The sequence below is a fragment of the Catharus ustulatus genome, chromosome 3 (genome assembly GCF_009819885.2).
Source record: "Catharus ustulatus isolate bCatUst1 chromosome 3, bCatUst1.pri.v2, whole genome shotgun sequence".
NCBI lineage: Eukaryota > Metazoa > Chordata > Aves > Passeriformes > Turdidae > Catharus > Catharus ustulatus.
The window spans coordinates 65,558,585-65,579,442 of record NC_046223.1 but is presented as its reverse complement, the minus strand read 5'-3'; the positions used below and the strand labels follow the sequence as shown (position 1 = coordinate 65,579,442).

At 40.9% G+C, this 20,858-nt stretch overlaps 2 protein-coding genes across 3 annotated transcripts; both read left to right on the top strand.

Annotated features, from left to right (window-relative positions):
* The first annotated feature begins 405 nt into the window (after positions 1-405).
* Positions 406-3,890, top strand: FABP7 (fatty acid binding protein 7). The gene is made up of 4 exons (XM_033056370.2): positions 406-540; positions 1,179-1,351; positions 1,981-2,082; positions 3,510-3,890. The coding sequence occupies exons 1-4, from the start codon at positions 468-470 to the stop codon at positions 3,558-3,560; spliced, it is 399 nt and encodes a 132-aa protein (XP_032912261.1). The 5' UTR covers positions 406-467; the 3' UTR covers positions 3,561-3,890.
* A 2,511-nt stretch (positions 3,891-6,401) lies between these two features.
* SMPDL3A (sphingomyelin phosphodiesterase acid like 3A) lies at positions 6,402-18,997 on the top strand. 2 transcript variants are annotated; one of them, XM_033056373.2, is made up of 8 exons: positions 6,402-6,507; positions 8,148-8,361; positions 9,438-9,582; positions 12,532-12,628; positions 13,870-14,048; positions 15,184-15,364; positions 17,231-17,355; positions 18,483-18,997. In XM_033056373.2, exons 1-8 carry the CDS (start codon positions 6,417-6,419, stop codon positions 18,792-18,794), a joined length of 1,344 nt encoding a protein of 447 aa, XP_032912264.1. In that variant the 5' UTR covers positions 6,402-6,416; the 3' UTR covers positions 18,795-18,997. The 2 variants fall into 2 exon arrangements, with proteins under 2 accessions (XP_032912264.1, XP_032912265.1); XM_033056374.2 differs by lacking the exon at positions 6,402-6,507 and adding an exon at positions 6,699-6,785.
* The last annotated feature ends 1,861 nt before the right edge of the window (positions 18,998-20,858 follow it).

Below are 20,858 nucleotides of genomic sequence, written 5' to 3'. Positions count from 1 at the left end.
AGGGATATGCACTTGGCCAGCAGAAAAACGGCCTTGAAAATCTTCATGGGAAAACTTTTGGAGCTGGTGTTCTGCAGTAGCGTTACGATCCTGTGTTTTCACTCAAGAGCCTTTCACGTTGCGTGCCCTCTTCTCGTTTTGCACGCGCGCTCCTTTAGCAGCGAGGCGGGCGGCCGAGGGTATCCCGGGGCGGCTCAGGCGAGGAGCGGAGCGGCAGAAGGAGGCAGCCCCTCTCCCTGCCCCCTCCGCGTCCTGCGAGCGCCCGGCCGGGCACCCCGCGCCCCCTCCTCGGCGGCGGGAGCGCCCTCCCCCGGCCGTGCGGGCTCCGTGGCGGCCGTCGGGGGCGGACCGCGGCCACCCCCACCCCCGGCCTCCCGCCGGGCGCCGGCTTTAAATGCGGGGCGGCGCGGCGGCACTGGTGCTCCTGCCATCCTCGGCTCCGCGCTCGGAACACGCAGCCGGCCGCCATGGTCGAGGCTTTCTGCGCCACCTGGAAGTTGGTAGACAGCCACAACTTCGATGAGTACATGAAGGCACTGGGTAGGTACGGCCGGGCGGTGGCACCTTAGGAAATCCTGGAATTTTTCACCATCTGGCAAAAAAAAAAAAAAATTGAAAAGACTCCTCGCCATTGCCAGAGGTGTAGGTGAGACAGCACCTGGCAGCAGTGGTGGTGATGGAGGGGGTGATTTTGGCGGCTGTGCTTCTATCCGTAGAGCGAATTCCGTGCGAGTCACTCACCTGGGGGGCCGGGTGTGTTTGTGTGGGAGAGGCTCCGGGAAGTGCCCCCGGGCTAAGGGAAGCGGGTGAAAGACGAGCACGTGCTGTCTGCGGATAAGCGTGAAAGAACCAAGCGAAAAAGAAATCGTTATGCTGGAGTGATAAGGAATTGAAACTCTGAGCAGCGGAAGCGATCGCGGCCGTGCGTGTGACCGCGGGCGGAGTGCGGTGCCGCCGTGCTCGGCGGCGAGCGAGGGCGCGGAGCCACAGCTGGGCGGACTAGCGATGGATACTCTAAGTACAAGGGCACGAGCGAAGCAGAAAGTAGCGTTTCACAGGGATAGCTTACAGCTGTAGAGCGGGGTGAAAGATCTCTGTGCTTCGATATGTGGAAAAAACCAAAAAGTAAAAATAATCCCGAAGCTTGATGTATTTCTCTTTTTCATTGAATGGTCTAGGAGTGGGGTTTGCAACACGGCAAGTGGGGAATGTGACTAAACCCACTGTGATTATCAGCAGCGAGGGGGACAAAGTGGTGATCAGAACCCAAAGCACTTTCAAAAACACAGAGATCAGCTTTAAACTCGGAGAGGAATTTGATGAAACTACCCCCGATGATAGAAACTGCAAAGTAAGTGAACTCCGGGGCTGCAGTCGCCTCTCCCTTTTGCTTCCCTCCCCCACCCGGCAGTCTCTGCCATTGGCAGGGTCAAAATAAAAAACTGTAACTTCTGCTGCTACTAGTTATAGCACCGCAAAAGACAAGAGAGGGGAAAAAAAAAGGCAAGATTGAGTGCTGCCTGTTCACACCATGCCTTTTCTGAATATATCATGTTGCCAGCTCCCTGTCTGTCTTCCAGTATCAATTGATTGTGTTAGTTGCCCGCTTTTCTCACAAGCTAAATATCATTAGGCATAACTTTTCCCAGTCAAAATAATCGGATGCCTCTTCTTTGCACCTTTGAGAGCTTAACATCAAGTATTATTCCAAGGCACATCTGAAGCAGGTTCTTGTGAGACTGGAGCTCAAAGGAAACAACTTTTTTATCCTTTGACACAAACAAAAATTGTGTGGATTTCATGCTTAAAACTAGGATAATTCGCAGCCTTGGCTTTAAAATGGCTGGGTCTACTTTATCATTCTAGATCCACATCCATCTATTGAAGAGAATTCAATGGAACAGTGCATGATGAATGTGTGAGCAGAATCCCAAGTACCCTGAATAAAGGCATGTCTTTGTGTTTCTTGGTATCTCACAGTCAGTTGTGACCCTGGATGGAGAGAAGCTAGTGCACGTACAGAAATGGGATGGCAAAGAGACAAACTTTGTGAGAGAAATAAAGGATGGCAAAATGGTAATGGTAAGTATAGAGCATACTGAGCATTCACATGCACCGCAAAAACTCCCAACTTACCCTTATCTCAAGCTTTGTGAACAGTGTGACTTAGACACAAACCCTTAAACTAATCATTGGGGAAAGCTAGCAGGGATTTAAAAAATATTTTTAGTTTGGTTTGTGTCTTGTTTCACTAACAATTAAAAAATTGCTAGTGCCTTTAGGCAGGCCAGCCTGTGGATTTCCAGAGTATCTATGTTCTCTTTCTAGACTTTTGTGTAAATACCCAAGAAAAAAAGTCCCAATGAGCTTGTAATGATACAAAGTTCTTGATTATATATGAAATTTATCTGTTGCCAGTGGCAATTTAGACTTCTTTAAAAACTTGTTTTATGTATGCACACATTTAAAAAAAAGTACTTACTTGCACAGAACAAGTAGTTTCCTGTGAAAATAAAATTACAACATTGAGGGAACTAATAGCATTTTCATATTTAACAATAAAGGGTTTAGTCTTCCTATCTTTTTAAAAACTATGATAAAGAGCAATTGTGTGGAGACAAGTCAGAGTTTAAATTTTCCCAACTTTTTTAGAAACAAGACTATGGGGTGAATAAATGTTGTGAGTTACTGTAGATAATATCCAGGAAAGCACTTTTCATGGCACAGAGATATAGTTAAAAAAAAAAAAGTCTTCAGCTATACTAATTGGGCTTGGTTGTTGAAGACCAGTTCTTTTATTTCCTAAGTACTGTGTGGACTAAGACATGCAAATGAATACAAACTTTAAAACATACTGAAATGTAATGTGGCAAATGTTTCAAGGGAAAATGCATGCTTTGATTTTTGAGGCAGCTATGCACAAATCAACAAAAATACAGAAAATCTTGTCCTTTGGAATTTGAATACCATGAGGTGCCCTGTTCTAATTCAGGAAATACCTCCAGAATGCACACTGCAGTTGGTGTTCTGCACAACTGCAGTGACTAGAGTATTTGGTGGTTTTAGCTACACAGGGTACAGAATGCATTTTTTTTAAGACAAGGTTCTCCTAGAGTTTATATTTATGCATAATAGTATAGAGGCCTTGGAGTTTTAGACTGTACATCTTAGTGGGATGAGCTTTGGCAAAATAAGCGTTAAGTCTGTTAAAACAATGCTATATTAAAAAAATTAAACAGTAAATTAGATTTTTAACAGCTGCCTTGTAAATGCGCATTATGTGTTTCTTGGGTGTGAAAGCAGCAAGGAGAAAGTATAATTTCTTATAGGAACTAGTCTTAGGCTTGGCTTCTTGTTCATTTAAAACATCAGTATCCTAGATCTATTTGTTTTTCTTTAAATTACATAATGTAAACCAACTTTGATCTAGCATGGACTTCATAATGTGTTAAACCATTACAGAAAATGGTTCAGCCTGTGACATGTCTGTCTTTTCCTTGGACTTGCAGACTCTCACCTTTGGTGATGTGGTTGCTGTTCGCCACTATGAGAAAGCATAGAGTGTACCTGACTTCTGTCCAGATGTTACTTCTGCTGGATGGATTAATGTCCTGTCCATGATTGAGTGTAGCTGAAATGCACATCTCTGGCATGAAAGGTTAATAAAGTTGGGTTTGGTTTTTTTCCTTGGGTGGGGGGGTGTTTTTTTATTAAAAAAAAAAAAGCTATGCCATCAAATTGGCATGTTTGTGCTATATAGTGAAACAGGTTAAACTTGGCATTAAATTTCTGAAACACTCGCTTTTTTTTTTTTTTACAGTAAATGAAAAATATTTGAATTGTTTTGGAATGTAGATAAAACAAATTAAAGCATTTTTTCAACCCCTGCTCCTTTTGTATTTAATCAGCTAATATTCTGGTGTCCCAGAGAGAGGTGTTCGAAGTTCCTTTTTCTGAGTTAAAGGCCAGAAAAGCATGTGGTACAGAATGATGCAGCAGCCTTTCTATGCAGTGTAGAGTACTTGGGGAAATGAAAAATTGACTTTAGATTTCTCCAACAAAAAGCCACCAAAGTTAACTGTACTTATGTAGACAGGGAAGTGAGATGTTAACATAAGTTTCAGCTCTTATCTTCACTTGGGAAGTGCAGATAATGGTCCAGAGTTTGTAGAGTTTTAGTTTTAATAGTTAAAGGGTTTTTAATTTGTTTTGATAGATTTGTGGTTTGTTTATATTTCTGCTGATATGCAAATATTGAAGACTTTCACAGGGTGGGAAGAAAGGGTCAGCATAGTAACTCCCCTACATTAGTCTCCATAGGAATGGGAGGAAAACAGTACAACAGGAACCTACTGCACTTCCCTTTCTTTTCCCTCTTAGCTTCATAGCTAATATGTACTAGAGATAACAATTTCCACTGTGAGCATATTAAAATGCTTCTTAAATAAGAAATTAAAACCTTGTACCTGAATAATATATCCCTAAAAGGCAAAGTGGGAAAAACTACCTTTTGCTTAGGAAAATTGAAACAGGTTATTGGGAGCATGGAGATTGTTTGGAGCGTCCATATTTTCTACACGCTGACTCGGAGAAGCAGAGGGAGGTGTAGCTACTGCCAGCCTTGTACACAAAGGCAAAGCTGAGCTGTGGATTTAGCTGGTCATTGCTCTGTGAGTGGTGTGTGTGGCTGCAACCAGAAGTGCAGGAGCAGGATCTTGCCCAACTTCCCAGGCTTCATCCTTCAGATCTGCTATGGGAAGAGACTTCTTGTATCCCTGGGTAGATAGGCTAACATAGGTAACTCATCTGATAAGAGTTCACACATAACTGGCACCTACCCCACACAAATATAAAATTCAATGATGTTAGCTTTATTTTTTCACAAAAACCAGCTTGAAAGGAATATTCAAGTCTGTTTTCTCTTGTGGGGAACACTATATATCTAGAAGACAGAGCCTTTAGTTATAAACCTTCATATATATGTGTTACTTGGTAGACATTGATAGTTTTTAAAATCTAATAGTGATCTTTTTTAATCAGAGAAATGAAAAGTAGAATGTGATCCAGTGCTATGGGGAGCTCCCCTGTCTATGCTTTGGGCTGTTTCACTGGTAATAGTGCAAGCTATTTTTAAGCGGCATCTTCTGCCCTTTGTTTTTATCAATCCATATAATCCTCAGCTTCAGTACCTAATGCAGCCTTCATCTGCCTTCCCTCTGTTGTTGCCTGCTTGCCTGTGGGGTGCATTTACCACATGACTGTCCTTACCTGCCCCCTTTTCTCAGAAAGCTGGGAGCAGCTGCTTTTCCCTCCTCACTGGAGTAAGCAGACTTGCTTTCCCAATACTGTCCTTTTGTCTGCACAAGAAATGATTTGTGGGGTCATGAATTAAAAAACTTAGGGTCTTTTTCTTAAATACTAGGGAAGGACTACAGAGGCAAATTGTTATACAAATAAACTCTGAATGGTAAATATTTTGCATTACAGTCACTTTTAAACAAACAAGAAAAGTAGCCCTTTAAACAAAAGCTACTTTTCCCTGTTCTAAATATAAACATTATTAGTGTCAAATTAAATAAGGCAGAGGAAAGTGGAGAAGTGGTGCTTGTGAATTAATGATGCTGCCCAGAGGAGTGGAAAAGAGAGGAATATACTGACACATGGGACTCCCAGCTGCTGCTGACACAGCTTTGCAGAGCCCTGACAGGAGCAGCACAGTGACCAATGGGACATTTCAGGCTAGCCACAGGATCCATGACATTATTATTGTGATCGTCTCCTAAAACTGACACCAAGTACTATTCCTCTACATGGAACTACTTTGACTTCAATAACCAGCAGTTCCACAAGCCTTGGCCAGTGGAGACTTGATTTACAATACACCTCACCATGCCCCTTAAACTGTATTAAAGGTATACTTTTTCATCAAGTTGGGTGTTTTTGTTTTGTTTTGTTTTTCAAAGCCTTATAAGTAATCGGGATCCATTTATACATGTATGCCAAGAGAAACCTTCCTTCCAGGAGATGCCTGAGACTGGTGTGGGGCGTCGAGCTCAGCCTTCCTTCAGGTCGCCTCACTTCAGCCGACGCCCCGACTTCAGCCCTGCCCAGCCCCAAGCGGCCGGGCTCGGCTCCTGCGAGCTCCTTAGCGCTGACCCGGGGCTGGCACCTCCTGAAGGTCACCCCGGGCACGGCGGGCTCAAGGCGACAGCCCGAGCCGCCGTCCGACAGCGGGGTCGCGGCCTGGGGCGCCTTCTGGCCCCGAGCGGTGCGGGCGGGGCTCGGTGGTTTCCGGCGGCCCCGCGGAGGCCCGGGACTTGCACAAGCCGCCCGGGACTCGCCTCTTTCCCCGCCGCCGGGGCGGTGACACGAGGAGAGCCGTCGGCGGGCCGAGCGCTCCCTCCCGCACGGCCGACATGGAGCTGCGGGTGGCGCTGGGGCTGGCGCTGCTCTGCTCCGCGCTGGAGGCGGCGCCGGCCGGCCCGCAGCGGCCCCGCTCCGCCGTGGGTGAGTCGGCCGCGGGTCAGCGGCTGAGGGGCCCGACCGGGGCTGCCCGTGGAGGGCGGGGGAGGCGGGTGAGCGGCGGCCCGGCGAGGGAGGCCCGGCCGGGGGCCGCTGCAGCCCAGCGGCGGGGAGAGGGGGGCGGGCTGCACGGTCCCTGCTCGCGGCTCCTTTCCCTCCCCCTGGCACTACTGCCCCCGCATAACCTGCTGCCGTAGCATTCCGTATCCCAACTGGCTTCGGCCACACGTGGCTGCTAGATCAGTCAACAAGGCTCTTTGCAGGTACGGAGTTTATATTTAGCTGTCCGGGAAGGCCGGCGGGTGAGGTGAGGTGAGGTGAGGTGAGCCCTGCCCTGCCTCTGGTGCGGTGTCCCGAGGCACGCACTGCAAACACCGCGTTTGGGGCTGTGCTGAGCTGAGCTGGGCTGTGCTGAGCTGGGCTGTGCTGGGCTGTGCTGAGCTGGGCTGTGCTGAGCTGAGCTGTGCTGGCAGAAAACACATACGCTTTGCCCGGCCTCGTCCCCGCTCGGGGCGTGCGTGCAGGTGAGTGCTTCGAAATGGTTTCCCGCAGAATTCTCGTTCCACGTTGCTCACACTTGCCTCGGAACAAGCACGCAGCAGTGTCCCGGCGTTTGTCTTGTCACCTGTAGGTAGGCGTCACAGTTTTACAGATTTTGAAGATCGCCTCTGGTCTTTTGATTGCTGAAATAAAACTCCGTGGGGTACAGTTGTGTGGTGCCTGCTCAGCCACAGAGTGAGAGTGTGACCTTGTGAAAAATCAATTTATATCTGTCCCTATTTCACAACCACTGCTCCAGATAGATGTGTGCCTTTACCAAGCACTTTGAAACTGACAAAAAGAAATTACTGCTATTTTACATGGAACTTGAAGGCTGATAATTAACACGGATTTCATTCATCTTATTCAGCATATTCCTATACTTCTCAGCTCCTTTATCCGTGCAGTGCTATTATGTAACAGTGGCTGAGAGCATGTCAGCCTGGAAAGTAGTGAGTAGGTAAGGCTGACACACAGCTCTGTGGTGAGAAGCCCAGTCTCTGCACGCATGCTGTTTCTTGCTTTTCTTTTTAGACATCTTCCTTGTCACCTTTTATAGGTAGCTTCCAGCCAGGGAAGATCTGGAAAAATAATTAAAATGCGGCTCCCTTTCTTTTCAAGTGGAGTGGAGAAGTTCTTCTCTTGCCTCCTCTACTATCCAGTTTCTAGATTGCTATTAATGAAGGGGAGCTGATTTTTCAGTTCCTTCCAATCTCCATTCCATTTTTGGTGAATAGCATAAACCTGCTTCTCTGCTTCTGTTTTCATTTTTTCTAAGCAGTCTATATGAAGGACTCTCAGGAAGAACTTGCCCACACTTACCATACAGGCTAATCAACAATTTAACTTTAAATACGAGTAGCAGTAAATAAACTGTAGTAAACTTGGCATTACCCCAGTATATCCAGTTCAAATGCAAATAATGCATTTCCTTTCATCTTTATTTTCTGAAAACAGTGCAATTCTGGCATGTATCTGACCTACCCATAGCAGAGGATAAACTGTAGTAAACTTGGCATTACCCTGATATATCCAGTTCAAATGCAAATAATGCATTTCCTTTCATCTTTGTTTTCTGAAAACAGGGCAGTTCTGGCATGTATCTGACCTACATTTAGATCCGACTTACCACATAACCCCTGATCGCACCAAAGTTTGTTCTTCTTCCAAAGGAGCCAATGCCTCCAATCCAGGCCCTTTTGGAGACTTTTTGTGTGATTCTCCTTATCAACTTATTTTGTCAGCATTTTCATTCATGAAGAATTCAAAAGAGCAGGTTTCATTCATGATTTGGACAGGGTAAGTGTTCAAGTCACTCTGCAGTTGAAGCTGGATAGCCAGATAGTGTGGCAAGTCACAAGTTTGTATTTGCACCAACAGATTTGAGTTCAGTATCTCACAAATGTTGTCCCTTTAGTTGTCCATATGGCTACTAAGAGGAGGACTGAGAATGTAAGGCCTCAGAAACAGACTTTGAGCTCTGTAATAACTGCTGGACTGTTCATTGTGATATTCAGCATATGGCTGTATTGGTGTGAGTTAATAGAAATGGTGCAGGGAGGGTGGGAAGTAGGAAAAGCAAAAGGAAAGGTCAGGGCAGTAACTGACTCATTTCAGGCCTCTGTTGAGTAAGAACATTTACCTTTCCTGTTCTAGTCTTCAGTGGGCTTAATAGTAAACTCTCACAGAAATGTTACCTGTGAGCCTTTGTGTGCGCCTTAGCAGTGGGATCAGACAAAGAAATGTGAAAGGGAGCAGCTTCATAGTACTATGCTATCAAGGCATAGTACAGTGCCTTGTTACTTTCTAGGTATTCATAAAAGGTAGCATTGATTTACCCTTCTGCCATAGCAGAACTCTCAATTCTACCATCACACAATTTTTTAAGGCATACATCAATGGATAATTCATCAAAAAGATTGTATTTCTCAGTGTGAGAACCAGTTTGTTTATGTTATATCACTTATTTTTGCTGGGAAAGAGTGTTAAGAAATACATGAAGGCAAGGGATGAATCTCTTTCACTTACCTTATTGTACGTACTTAATTTTCAACAAGATTATTAGAAGGGAAAAAAAAACCTGATGTGCAGCTGATGAAAGATATATAACACATACTCCACAGTGACTCAAAATGATGACTTTAATTTCTATGAAATCTTCATTATGATAAATATGAATCACAGGATAGACACTGTCTCAACAAGTCTACTTGTTCGATTTTTTTAGACAAAAGTCTTTGCAGACTTTGATTCTGTGATTTTAATTAAAGTGCATAATAGTGTTACATGCTAGAATGCAGATATGTTTTCAGACTTTTTTCCCTTCCTTGTGTTGCTAAACAAAGCTTTGTTAATCAAACCTTTTCCTTTTTCAGAGATAGCCCTCCTCATGTTCCCGTAAAAGAGCTCTCCACGAAGTTGGTCATTAGTATCATTGGTAATCTGAGTTCTACAATTCGTAATTTCTTTCCAGATCTTCAGGTTTTCCCAGCCTTAGGCAATCATGACTACTGGCCACAGGTAAAACAAGTTAGAAATTTGTTCATGTATCATATTGAGTGTATTCGTAACTCCTGGGAAAGCACATCTGAAAAATAAGAGCTAATTATGTGTAACTGTTATTCTGATAACAGAATTCTAAAGTTCATCAGTTAACATTTAATATTATAATAGTTCCACTCTAGAACAGAAACTACATCACTCTTTCTGTTTGCTTACCTAATGAAACACTGGTGCCAGGTAGACTCTGTGCATGGCCTGGGGTCACACAAATTTATTGCTAATCATTTCTCATGGCTTCTCATGGTTCTCATGAACCACCACATGTCAATGTAGTTAATACATAGATACTTTTCCTTACTGTGTATGTCATGCATGTGTATACAGTAACTTAATCTACCACAATGGCCATCATTAATGGACCTGTGAGCCTGTGTTAAGTTTCAAAGCTTACTGAAAGGCCTACTGGAAATCCGTCAGCTGGCATAGCTAGATTTTTTTGTTGCTGTTTTTTAACTAAAGTAATGGCAGGATTTTTGTAAGTTACCATAGTTTTGCCACTACTATTAAAAATACGTCTACTTTTCTTTCCTCACTGGACATTTAGAAATAATCACATTGATGATTCACTAGTTATGTGCAGCTGAGGATGGTGCTTTTTCACTTTGACTGTGCTGAATATTGTTCTTGGCATACTCAAAAGTAAACAGTTGCTTCATTTGCCCTTTAAAGTGTGTTGTGGGTCAATCTGGCAGCACACTGGATTCAGAAGCAAAAGCTATCATTGGATGTGAGGGGATCGGAAGGGATATGAAACAGGTCAACTGAAGTATTTTACTTGAAATTCCTCGTGGGAATTCAGTAACACCCCTTCACATCCTCAGGGCTTGTATTCCAGCTTTCTGTGGTATTTATTAGGCATGTCAGGGTGTAGGTTGGTGCAGCAGGTGATTGTGTGATTGCCTGTGTCATTGCTGGAGTTAGTGGTTTCCAAATAAGGGTGTAGTAGAGGTGCTGAGAGATAGGGAAAAGTGAGAAGGAAGGAAACGTGAGAGACAAAATAACAGCTAGGTGTATATTGGAGGTGTGAGTTCACCAACCAAACTGCGACTTCAGTCCTTTGTGTTCTTAAAGTGGTAATAAAGCTTCAGCTTTTCATATGCACTGACATGGGGACTCACTAGAGTTGATTGACTAGAAACCACTGGGAAAGTATTTTGATAAATAACACCTTAACTGAAGTGTCACGCAGTATTTCATGTTCACTTTGTTTCATTTTTAAAAACGCCTTAGCAGAGAATCATTGTCATCTCCTTTGATAAAGAAAAAAACCTACAACCCTTGAGAACAAAGAATGTAGGGACTTTTTCAAAAAATGTGAATTTTGTTTGTGAAATTAAATCTGAAGACATAAAAAAACGATGCTCAGGAGGGGCAGATGGGCAGCAAATAGAAAATTAAAACAAGCTGGTGTTTGGTGGTTGTTATTAGTTCTCCCTGTACAAAGCTGCTCACGAGTGTTTCTGTGATTCTTTGAAATGGCATGCTTCACCAGTGTGAAGAACTGGCATGGTTTTCAGTTATTGTTTGTAAAAGACATGGGATCAGACAATCCCCACTATGGGGTCATTTCGACTTGTTTGATTTTTTAATGTTTGGTTTTTGCTCTTTAAGATTCTTTTTTTCATATGGATAGGCTTGGCAAATGTCCTGCAGATTGGAAGCAATATGGAACAAGCCACACACTGTTGGCTGTTCCAAAGCAAGTGTAAAAGCTGTGCTCTCACCATGAACCAAAAAATTTTATTGCTCTCTTGTGTTCTGAGCTGTCTGTCTTAACAACTGAACAGTCCTGGGTGACTTTTCTTGAAGAACATGTTAAAAATACTTCTCAGGTTAATCAAGCATTGGGATACCTTTCAGATCATATATTGTGACCTCGGTCTTTCTGCATAGTCTTACTTGTTTCACACCATTGCTCTTGCTTAAGACAAATCCCTAAACTGCTTCTAGCAGTTCAAAGAACACTGACTTGCCTGGACCTAAAGCACCTTCAGTCCATAACATGACCTCTTATCTGGAATCATGTTTTTACTGTGTCTGTTAGTGACTGTTAGCTCTGGGTCAAAGCTGTCCTAACAACTCATGTCTGGGCACTGCAATCCACAAATGTCTCAACAGACATCTGATTGCTCTGCTCCTAGACAGAGACTTACTGCCTAAACCTCTAATAACATAGGTTTAGTTTCAAAGATCTTGGAAAGGTCAAATTTTATGTTTAAGAAAGCATGCACTGGGATTTTTTTCAACGCCTGTTTTTTTCCTTCTAGCACCAAGACTCCAGATATTTTAGCAAAGGCAAGGACAGGCTGGTACTTTCCTGTCAGTTCAGAGCATGGGTCTCATCAGGCCGTGGTTCAGACTGAAGAGTGCTATAGTCCTAATTAGAGCCAGTGGGAGAAAACATTGACAAAACTTTCTCTTGTACATTTTAAAATGCTTTCTACCAGAAAAAAGGACATCATGAAAACATTTGTGAATTTTGCCAGAATGTTCCTGAGGGCCAAAGCGGAGTTTTGGGGAGCTGCTATGAAACCCAAGTTATTTGAAAAAGAAACTTATATTCATCCAAAAGATTTTATTTTTAGACTTTGACTTGCCAGTAGGTATATTTATCAATTTTGCAGAATGTATGGTTTTCCATTCTGCTGTATTCTTAAGGCTTGACGTATTTCTGGCATTAGTTTAATAATGCATTAATAAGGCCATGCAATCAGTTCTAAGTTTAGGCATTTGTTCCTGATCAGCAATACTGAATATTCTGAAGTAAATTTTTTCCTATCTTGAATTCCTCCTGGTGATGACTGGATACACTTACATGTTATGCAAGAGATTGGGCAGGATAATTTAGTGGTGTTTTTGTCTTTGTGTCTGAATACTAAGACTTAGGCAGGTTATTCTCTCTCACAGGACCAGTTTCCTGTAACTACCAGTGAAGTTTACAATGCTGTAGCAGATTTCTGGAAACCTTGGCTAAGTGATGAAGCAATCAATACCTTCAGAAAAGGTAAAGTATGGCAGTAATACATTGTGAAGCTAGGGCTTAGAGAATTAATGTTTCTGTGGATTTGTCCTGTTTGTTTAGCTAAGTCTCATAGGATGAGTCAGAACAATGGATTATCTGTAATGCTTCTCCTGGAAGAAGTTACTTATCTTTTTGAATGACAATGCCTATATTCAGAATAAATTTATTCCTTTCTGATGCAATATTTATCACTTTTTGTAATGTTTAGTGTTACTGACTTTGTCCCAACGCATGTGAAATATCTTTCTGCTTTTGAGACCTCATCACACTTTTTAGATCAGGGTGTATGATGCACATGAAAACTTTACTTTGATGGGAAAAGACTGTTAAAATGTTGTTTCTGTTTTAATGGTATATGTATTTCAGAGCATACTGAATAGGTGCATTTTTATTCAGGTTATGATAGCACATAGCTGTGGTGATTATGCTATTAATATTTGTGTGCAACTTGTTAAACTGGCAGAATAATTATATTCTTATTAGAGTTTTTCTTTTTAGCAAAGGACTGAAAAGTTCAACCCAATTTCCAGTCTACTCAAACATTAGGGATTTGGAAGTTTAATTTGTGTTTTTGTGTCCTTACTGAGAGTAAACTCTGGATAAGAGTGGAAGTGGAAACTTGAAGAAGGATAGTAAAACTCAAAGAGGGAGACCTTATGTTAAATTATATTGTTATGCTTCTGTTGCCATGGCTCCATTGAAGTCCCTGAACTATGAAGTTATACCTATTGAAGAAACTCAGCTGTGGAGTATTTTGGGAGCAAGGACAGAAAAATATGATCCTTACTTTTCATCATATCATCAGTCTGAAGTTAAATGGCTTTCAAAGTACAAGGCTACCAAACTCAAACAGTTCTTCTTGAAGGAGCCTGTATGCTTGTTGTATCTCAAGAAGTATGGACCTTTAACAACTGCTTTATCTGTCAATTTGGAAGAAAGATTATAGGGCACTTTTTGCATGTCTGTTGGATAATTGCATCTGAACACTATCAAATAAGATAATACAGGCAATAATTAATAAATAATTCAGTGCCAACTTCTAGTAAAATGTGGCTGAAAACTTTGTCAACATGTCTATTGTGATAAGGTCACTGTGGCTTGAATAAGCATGATATTCTACTAAAAAGAGGAAGGTTGAGTATTTTGTCAGTGGTGTACTTTGATTGTAAAGTTGTGCTTTGAAGCCTTTAATTTTTCATATGATGTTGGTCTTATTTTTGCAGGTGGCTTCTACACGCAGCTTTTTGAATCCAGTAATAGCAACCAACCACTCAGGATAATCAGTCTGAACACAAATTTATATTACAGCCCCAACAAGGTAACTGTGAATATCACTGACCCAGCCAACCAGTTTGCCTGGCTGGAGGAAATACTTGAAACCTCTTCACAAAAGAAGGAAAAGGTAGGGATCAGGAACAGAAGCTATTATTAGTTGTTTCAATTTTGGAAAAAAAAAAAAAAAAAAAAAAGGAAGACATAGAGATAATCAAAGTATAAACATGCTTCTAGAAGAATAATAACATTGCCAAAGATACTGCAAAGTCAAAGTTTATTTTTTAATAATACCTCCTTTAACACACACATTTTACTGCAACAATTAATAAACTATTTGAATAAAGTTTCTCAAATTATACATTAAAATACCTTTTCTTTCCTACCCTGTAAAATACTGTAGAAGTCAGTTTCTGACCTTTTTACATATAGCCTCTAATTTTAAAATATATGCTCTTGGCCTAAGACAAAAACTAACATATTTTATTTACATTATAATATAATGTAAAGTATCAAAAATAAAAGTTAGAAAAGAGTTTATCAGCCACAAAACTTAGTTAAGCTGCTGTAATTGCTATGATTTAAGTGTTATAATAATTTGTCTTACAGTATACAGGTTTGGAAGTGAAGGTTTAAATTATTGGCTGCTGATTGATTGAATGATTGGGGTGGAGATTAGGTCATGATGTAAGCAACAGTGTTTATTTTAAACCTGTTTACATTTTGCTACAGTGTTGCAATTTTAGAATACTATATTACAGTGATGAGAAAGGAGAGATTTCCCTTCCTCAGGAAACCCTGTAGCATGTCAGTTGGTGTGTGCAGTTGGCACTAAGTCTTTACCTCAGACAGAAGGGTTTTAACCAGGTATCCATGTTTCTGGTTACTCTCTGACTCTCCGGTGCACACTCTATAATACTCAAACCTAATTTTTTTCTTCTGTCCCTTTGAGATACCAAGTAATAAGCCTTGCCCTAGTAACTTATATTTTTCATTTGAAGTAATTGATAACATTATCCTTAGCCTAAAATCATGCATAGATTTATTGGAACATTTTTTCTCCCCAATAAGATACTAAATTGATATTATGAACTTAAGAGATCTTACTGTTGGGATTTTTAAAAAATGGTCATGATTTACAGCTTTTAGATTGGCATTTTAAAAGGCAGCATTATTATGAAACTGTGGTACCACTTCTAGGATACAGCTAAGATTTTAAGTTTCAATTAAGGTGCTAATTGTGCTTTCTGTATTTAATTCCTTAGGTGTATATAATAGGTCATGTCCCAGTAGGATACTTGCCATATGCAAGGAATACTACAGCTATCAGGGAATATTACAATGAGAGACTGGTAAAGATTTTTCGCAAATACAGTAGTGTTATTGCGGGCCAGTTTTTTGGACATACACATAGAGATAGTATCATGGTCCTCCTGGATGAAGAAGGTAATGATGCTTGTTGGCTCCTGAACTTTTTCTTCCTGATTGAAAGCAAACTAATACTTTCTTGCATGTTCTTTCTAGTCAGTCACCTGTGTGAAAAATAATAATTGAAAAAAGGAAATTGGGAAATGATAGGACTTTGGTGCCTACTCTTAGTTTTCCTTCCTGGGCAAAGGAAAGGAAATGTGAAACAGATTTTTTGTTGATGTCAGCAGAGACTCCCCAAGCTTCCTATTTTTTTTTAATGAATGCTTATGCCTAGACAAGAATTTCTAGTCTTTCCTCTCTGCTCTCTCAGTGACATGGGCAAATTATACCAGCCAGTTGCTATTGTGTAATGTGTCAAAGGGAATGTTCTCAGGCCAGCTAGACATGCTCTGTGTTCTTGTATTTCCTGCATCATTACTGTGCCTCTCTGCTGAGTTCCCTGCTGCTTCAAAGTTAATTAAGATAAGGGTAAGCAGGAGGTAGGGGAAAGAAAGTCTCTGCCTGTTGCATCTCTTAGATCAGCTAATTTCCCTTCAAGAAAATCACCCACGTTGAAATTTTTGTTTATTGCTTTAAAATCCCTTAGTTCTAAGCATGAGTATGGCCATATGGAGCACTTGTAACATCTCTAACAGAATAACAAGTTTTGTCTTCACCATAGAACAGTAAGAGGTACATTGCTTTGATCGATGTAAAATACCCAAACATTAAATGGCTCTTCATCTATGATTTATATAAACTCATATGAGCAATTTCCAAAATGCTAAGTAATACTATTTCAAATTTTTACCTTTTTACTTGGTGTTAACCTCTAGTAAAAAAAAGAATTCAGCCCAGTGAAAGAACTGGGTTTCTTTATTATGTTTTTTAATGATGCTCACTGCAGTCTTATACCTATATTTTTTTTACACTGTCCCATTTGTTCTTGAAATCATCATCTCTACCACAAATTTCACTGGGAACAGACTGATCTTGGTGTTTGTCATTAAAGTTTGCATGTGCAAGTAACTACTTCCCAATTATGTTAGTAATTTTGCATATTTTGACAAAATTTAAATAGTAATCAAATACACATTGTGTTTGTCTGTACAGCTTTAGACTGTCTTCTGTTCAGGACATTTTCCTCTTGACAGAATTCCAGAAAATTCAAGATAAATGCAATATTGTAGCCAACACCAGTGTACTGAAATAGAGCTCAGCTGTATTTTGTCCAGAAGAATACTGATTTTCAAGCTTTCAAAACTTCTGCCTATATGTGGACGCTGACCTTGTGATTTCACTGCTGTGACACTGTCAGAGATGGGAATAGTTAGGGCTTCCTTTTTGTTCCACAGAGAACTTAACTTCTCAAGGTACTTGCCTCCACATTCTATCTCAATAAAACTCACATACATCCTTATGTTTCAGTTGCTGTAAAAGTTGGTGTTCAGACAGTAGGTGCTGGGCTGCTCAAGGTCAGGTGATGAAAGAGACCTTGGTGTTTCTAATAACATCACAAATACATTAAGCAACATGTAAAATACAGTATGGAAACAGCAACTAAAGTTTTTTAATATTTCTTCAGTAGAAATACACAAAATACAGAGACTACATACAGGCAAGACCATTTTTCACAGGCAGTTGAATTGGTTGGGAAACCTCTAGTATAGACAGGCTTAAGTGGTACACACTAGAGTGGGTACTGTGGTGTTCACACAGGGTTTGTTCTATCCATTGGAAGTATGGCAGTTAACAGTGATACAGCTAAATCTGGTGAAAAAATTTCTAATGTCTTTAAGCCTGTCACTCTTGCTTTTGCTGTGTTGGTATTCTACAAAAACATTTGTTTGAAAAAGAAATTATTGAAAGGAAACTGTCTCTTCAACTTCTCTTTTTCTGCAGAAAAGCCAGTCAATTCCTTGTTTGTGGCACCTGCTGTAACGCCAGTGAAGAGTGTATTGCAAATGGAGTCCAATAACCCTGGTGTCAGATTGTATCAATATGATCTTTTTGACTATAGCTTGCTGGTAAGAAAAGATTTAAGAGCATTGTTTAAGACTTCATAGTGTCAGTAAAAATTATAGCAAGATGTCAGCCTTTGTAGTATTATGGCTACTGGTGATGGGACTTTGGTGCCTACTCTTAGTTTTTCTTCCTGGGCAAAGGAAAGGAAATCTGAAACAGAACTTGGTCTTTCTGTGCCTGCAGAACTACTCTGTATCGAATGTTCTTATGATGTAGGATGAAAGACAGAATTTTTCTGGGCAAAATCCTGAAACTATTTGCAGGGAGCTCTGCAAGGGTGCAAAAGAGGTTCACCTAAATCCTGGGCATGCTTACATACCAATGTTGTTTGCTGGTGATAGCCTGAGTTTTGGGATGCAGTCCATGAAATGTTTCTAAAGGGTTTAAAAGGGCTGCTGAAGAAAGCACTTTTAATCATATAATGTCTTTTGTAATCATGCACTTTCCTATATAGAGATTTTATAGGAAATGTTAGATAAATTTAGAAGGAAAATAAAAAGTAGAGGGTTTCTACTTTGTAGTTTCATGTGATTTCTGGAGGTAAAGTGAATCCTGTGTAATTATTTTGGCTGTGAATGGTTTAGGCTTTCTCTCTGTAAGAGTTCAGTGACAATGCACCCTGCAGCTTGATTGGGACTGGAGTTTCTCCCTGGAGACCTATGCTAATTCAGGCTGCTCCTTTCTTGTGCAGATTTCACTCCTACATCGACATCCATCCTTTTCCTTAACTTCTCCTTAACTTCTCTCTTTTCCTGTCCATTCTGCCCTTCAAGTAGTGCCCACAGAAAGGAAACTTCTGGCTCTCACCCTTTTGCCCCACTCCTAAGGCAGACAGGAGTGTTGTGGAGTTTGGACAGGAAAGACCTCTAACACTTCCACTGCTGCCTTTGTGGCTCCTTTTTCTTCTCCTCCCCATCCCCCCACCATTACCGCTCTGCAAGTACCAGCTTTGGGTGTAAGCCCAGCTCTTGGGGTGGGACGTGACCTTCTATTCACATGTGAATAATGAGGAGTGACAGCTTCCTAATCAATATATCACTCCAGAGACTTAATGAAGCAGGGAAGAAAGCAATACAGCAGTGCCTATTTTTTTTCTTTCTTTCTTTCTTTTTTTTTTTTTTAACTGTAGGATCTGTGGCAGTTTTACTTGGACCTCAGAGACGCCAACCAGAAAAATGAATCGAACTGGAAATTAGAATACATCCTGACTAAAACTTATGGCATTGAAGACTTGAAGCCAGAAAGCCTATATGAAATGGCCAGGCAGCTGTCTATGCCACACAGCACACTGTTTGAGCAGTATTACAGTAACTATATTGTGAGTTATGACAAAACTATGCTCTGTGAAGATGGATGCAAGACCTGCCAAATATGTGCAATCCAATATTTAGATTATTCCTCATACACAAATTGCATCAATCAGGAGGCAATGTGGAGATGAAATCTCTGTGCAGTTAATGCAGATCGTGACTTTAGCCTGTGATTTAAAGAACCTGCTTGTTCTTTCACTCAAGCACTGACATGCTGACAGGGAGCCTTGTGGGACTTCTTTGCATTTCAGGGGAGCAGTAAAACTCCCTAGATCTTTATTCTTGCAAATATATTTTCCTTTGTCATCTAAATAAAAGTTTATTTGCTATGTAACAGTGGCCAGATAGTTTGCTGTTGTCTCAAGTGTCCTGTACCCTCTGTAACAGGCATCCCAGTGTGTGGAAATAAGAGTTACTTACTCAGGTCTTTGTAAATGCAAGTCTTCTTTCTCAGGTTGTGTAAACATAGGCAATGCCATTTCAGGAATGGGGTTTTTATGGGGGCAGGTTTCAACCATCGTCTGTCAAAAATTGCAAACAGAAGTAGGCAGAACCTGCATTCGCTGAGACTTGAGTGCAGTTATGTTGTTGATGCCATGCCAATTTTATATGTCTCTCTGTGCCAAGTTTTCCTTGTTAATCCCTCAAACCCACTTCTTAGGGGCATTTTCTAATGATGGCATAAAAGTGACTTAATGGAACACAAACCTCGATCCTGTAAACGCTTAATCTAATTTTTCAGCATATGTTTGCCCAGCACACAGTCTTTTGGTTTTTTTACAATAGATAGAATTGTCTTACATTGATACAGCTGTCAGAAAGTGTCCTGGTATGAGATTTTGCAGCAGACTGTATATCGGCTTTAAATTCATCAACATCAGTAATTGGACTCAGCATATGCATTCTCTGTGTGGCACGGCATGCTGTTTCTTAGGTTTCCTTTTTTTCAGAGAGCAGTCTAGTACTTAACGTTAAGATTATCATATGTTCAAATTTACAATTGCAGAGATTGCTTCTTCCTCTTCTTATGGCTAAATATGTGCACAAGATGATGCTATTAAGATGGCCCTTTATTTGGTGTGTGTGTAACCAAGAGGGACTTTTACCCATTTTTCTGCCACACAAAGAGCTATACTTTTAGAAATTTGATCAATAAAATACAACACAGACCCTGCTGTATATTATCCCTGAGTAAGGGAAGCTGTAGAAGTGGTTATGAAACAAATCCAATTGATGGGTTTTCTATAATGAGATTAAAGCCTTTACTGCAGCTGTTGTGGAACTTCTGGGTTTGTTTCTACTCACGCTTGACATATTCAGCAGAAAATTTTCAGATAAATTTTTGGAGTCTGTAGCATGCGCAACTGTAGATGCAGATACCTCTGATTTCTCATGCATCAATCATCCACAGAGGAAATGGTTGGTTTGTTAAATTTGCATTCAGAAACAAATCCTCCAGTGCATAGCAGGCAGTCCTGTATTTTAAATTCAGTACTTGGAGAAGATATGGTGAGTATATAAACTGTTTAGAGCTATCTGCTCTGCCTGGCCTCAAATGGATTTGGATATGTAAATAACCTAAATTAATGTGGGCACTGTACAGACTCTGAGTGTACAGACTGTGAGGAAGTGCCATAAATTTTCTGTTCTGCAATCTCATGATTCCCTATGTGTTGTATATGTCCCTTGGTTGTGATTCTCATGGGTGTGTTTATTAAAAAAAAGCCTGTTACCACTTCGCATTTTCCAAGGGAAGCAAGCAGAGTTGTGGGAGGATAGCATAAGGGCAATTGGAGTGGTAGGATAGCTGAGCTTCCTCCAATTTGTCAGATGGATTTTGTTCAGTTCAGTCTTGAGCTTTCAACCACGCTGGTTTGTTTCTGTGAGCTCTGTGGCTTCTATTTAAGCTCAATACCTACAAGACATCCTGGAAACACTAAAAAATTATCTAGTTGTATTCTTCCATTACAGGCTTCTTTATTGCTAAACTTTAGGGAGGGCTGGACCATGTGGTGATTTAGCAGCTACAGAATTCTAGGAAGAGGGATATGCTCCTGATGGGATGTTGGGCATCCTGCTTACTAGATTACTTTTGTTGGTGTCTGTGTGTCAGTAGATGTTGTTCAATGAACATAAACAAATTAATGCCTCCAAATGTCTAAATAGCAAGCTGTGATCCAGGCATACCTTTTTTT

Bases quoted from the DNA above. Each gene is read 5' to 3' on its own strand.
- SMPDL3A (XM_033056373.2), top strand. From the start codon at position 6,417: ATGGAGCTGCGGGTGGCGCTGGGGCTGGCGCTGCTCTGCTCCGCGCTG. The intron at 8,362-9,437 runs GTAAGTGTTCAA...TTCCTTTTTCAG, and splicing joins TCATTCATGATTTGGACAGG to AGATAGCCCTCCTCATGTTC. The intron at 15,365-17,230 runs GTAATGATGCTT...CTTTTTCTGCAG, and splicing joins GGTCCTCCTGGATGAAGAAG to AAAAGCCAGTCAATTCCTTG.
- FABP7 (XM_033056370.2), top strand. From the start codon at position 468: ATGGTCGAGGCTTTCTGCGCCACCTGGAAGTTGGTAGACAGCCACAAC. The intron at 1,352-1,980 runs GTAAGTGAACTC...GGTATCTCACAG, and splicing joins CCGATGATAGAAACTGCAAA to TCAGTTGTGACCCTGGATGG. The intron at 2,083-3,509 runs GTAAGTATAGAG...TTGGACTTGCAG, and splicing joins AGGATGGCAAAATGGTAATG to ACTCTCACCTTTGGTGATGT.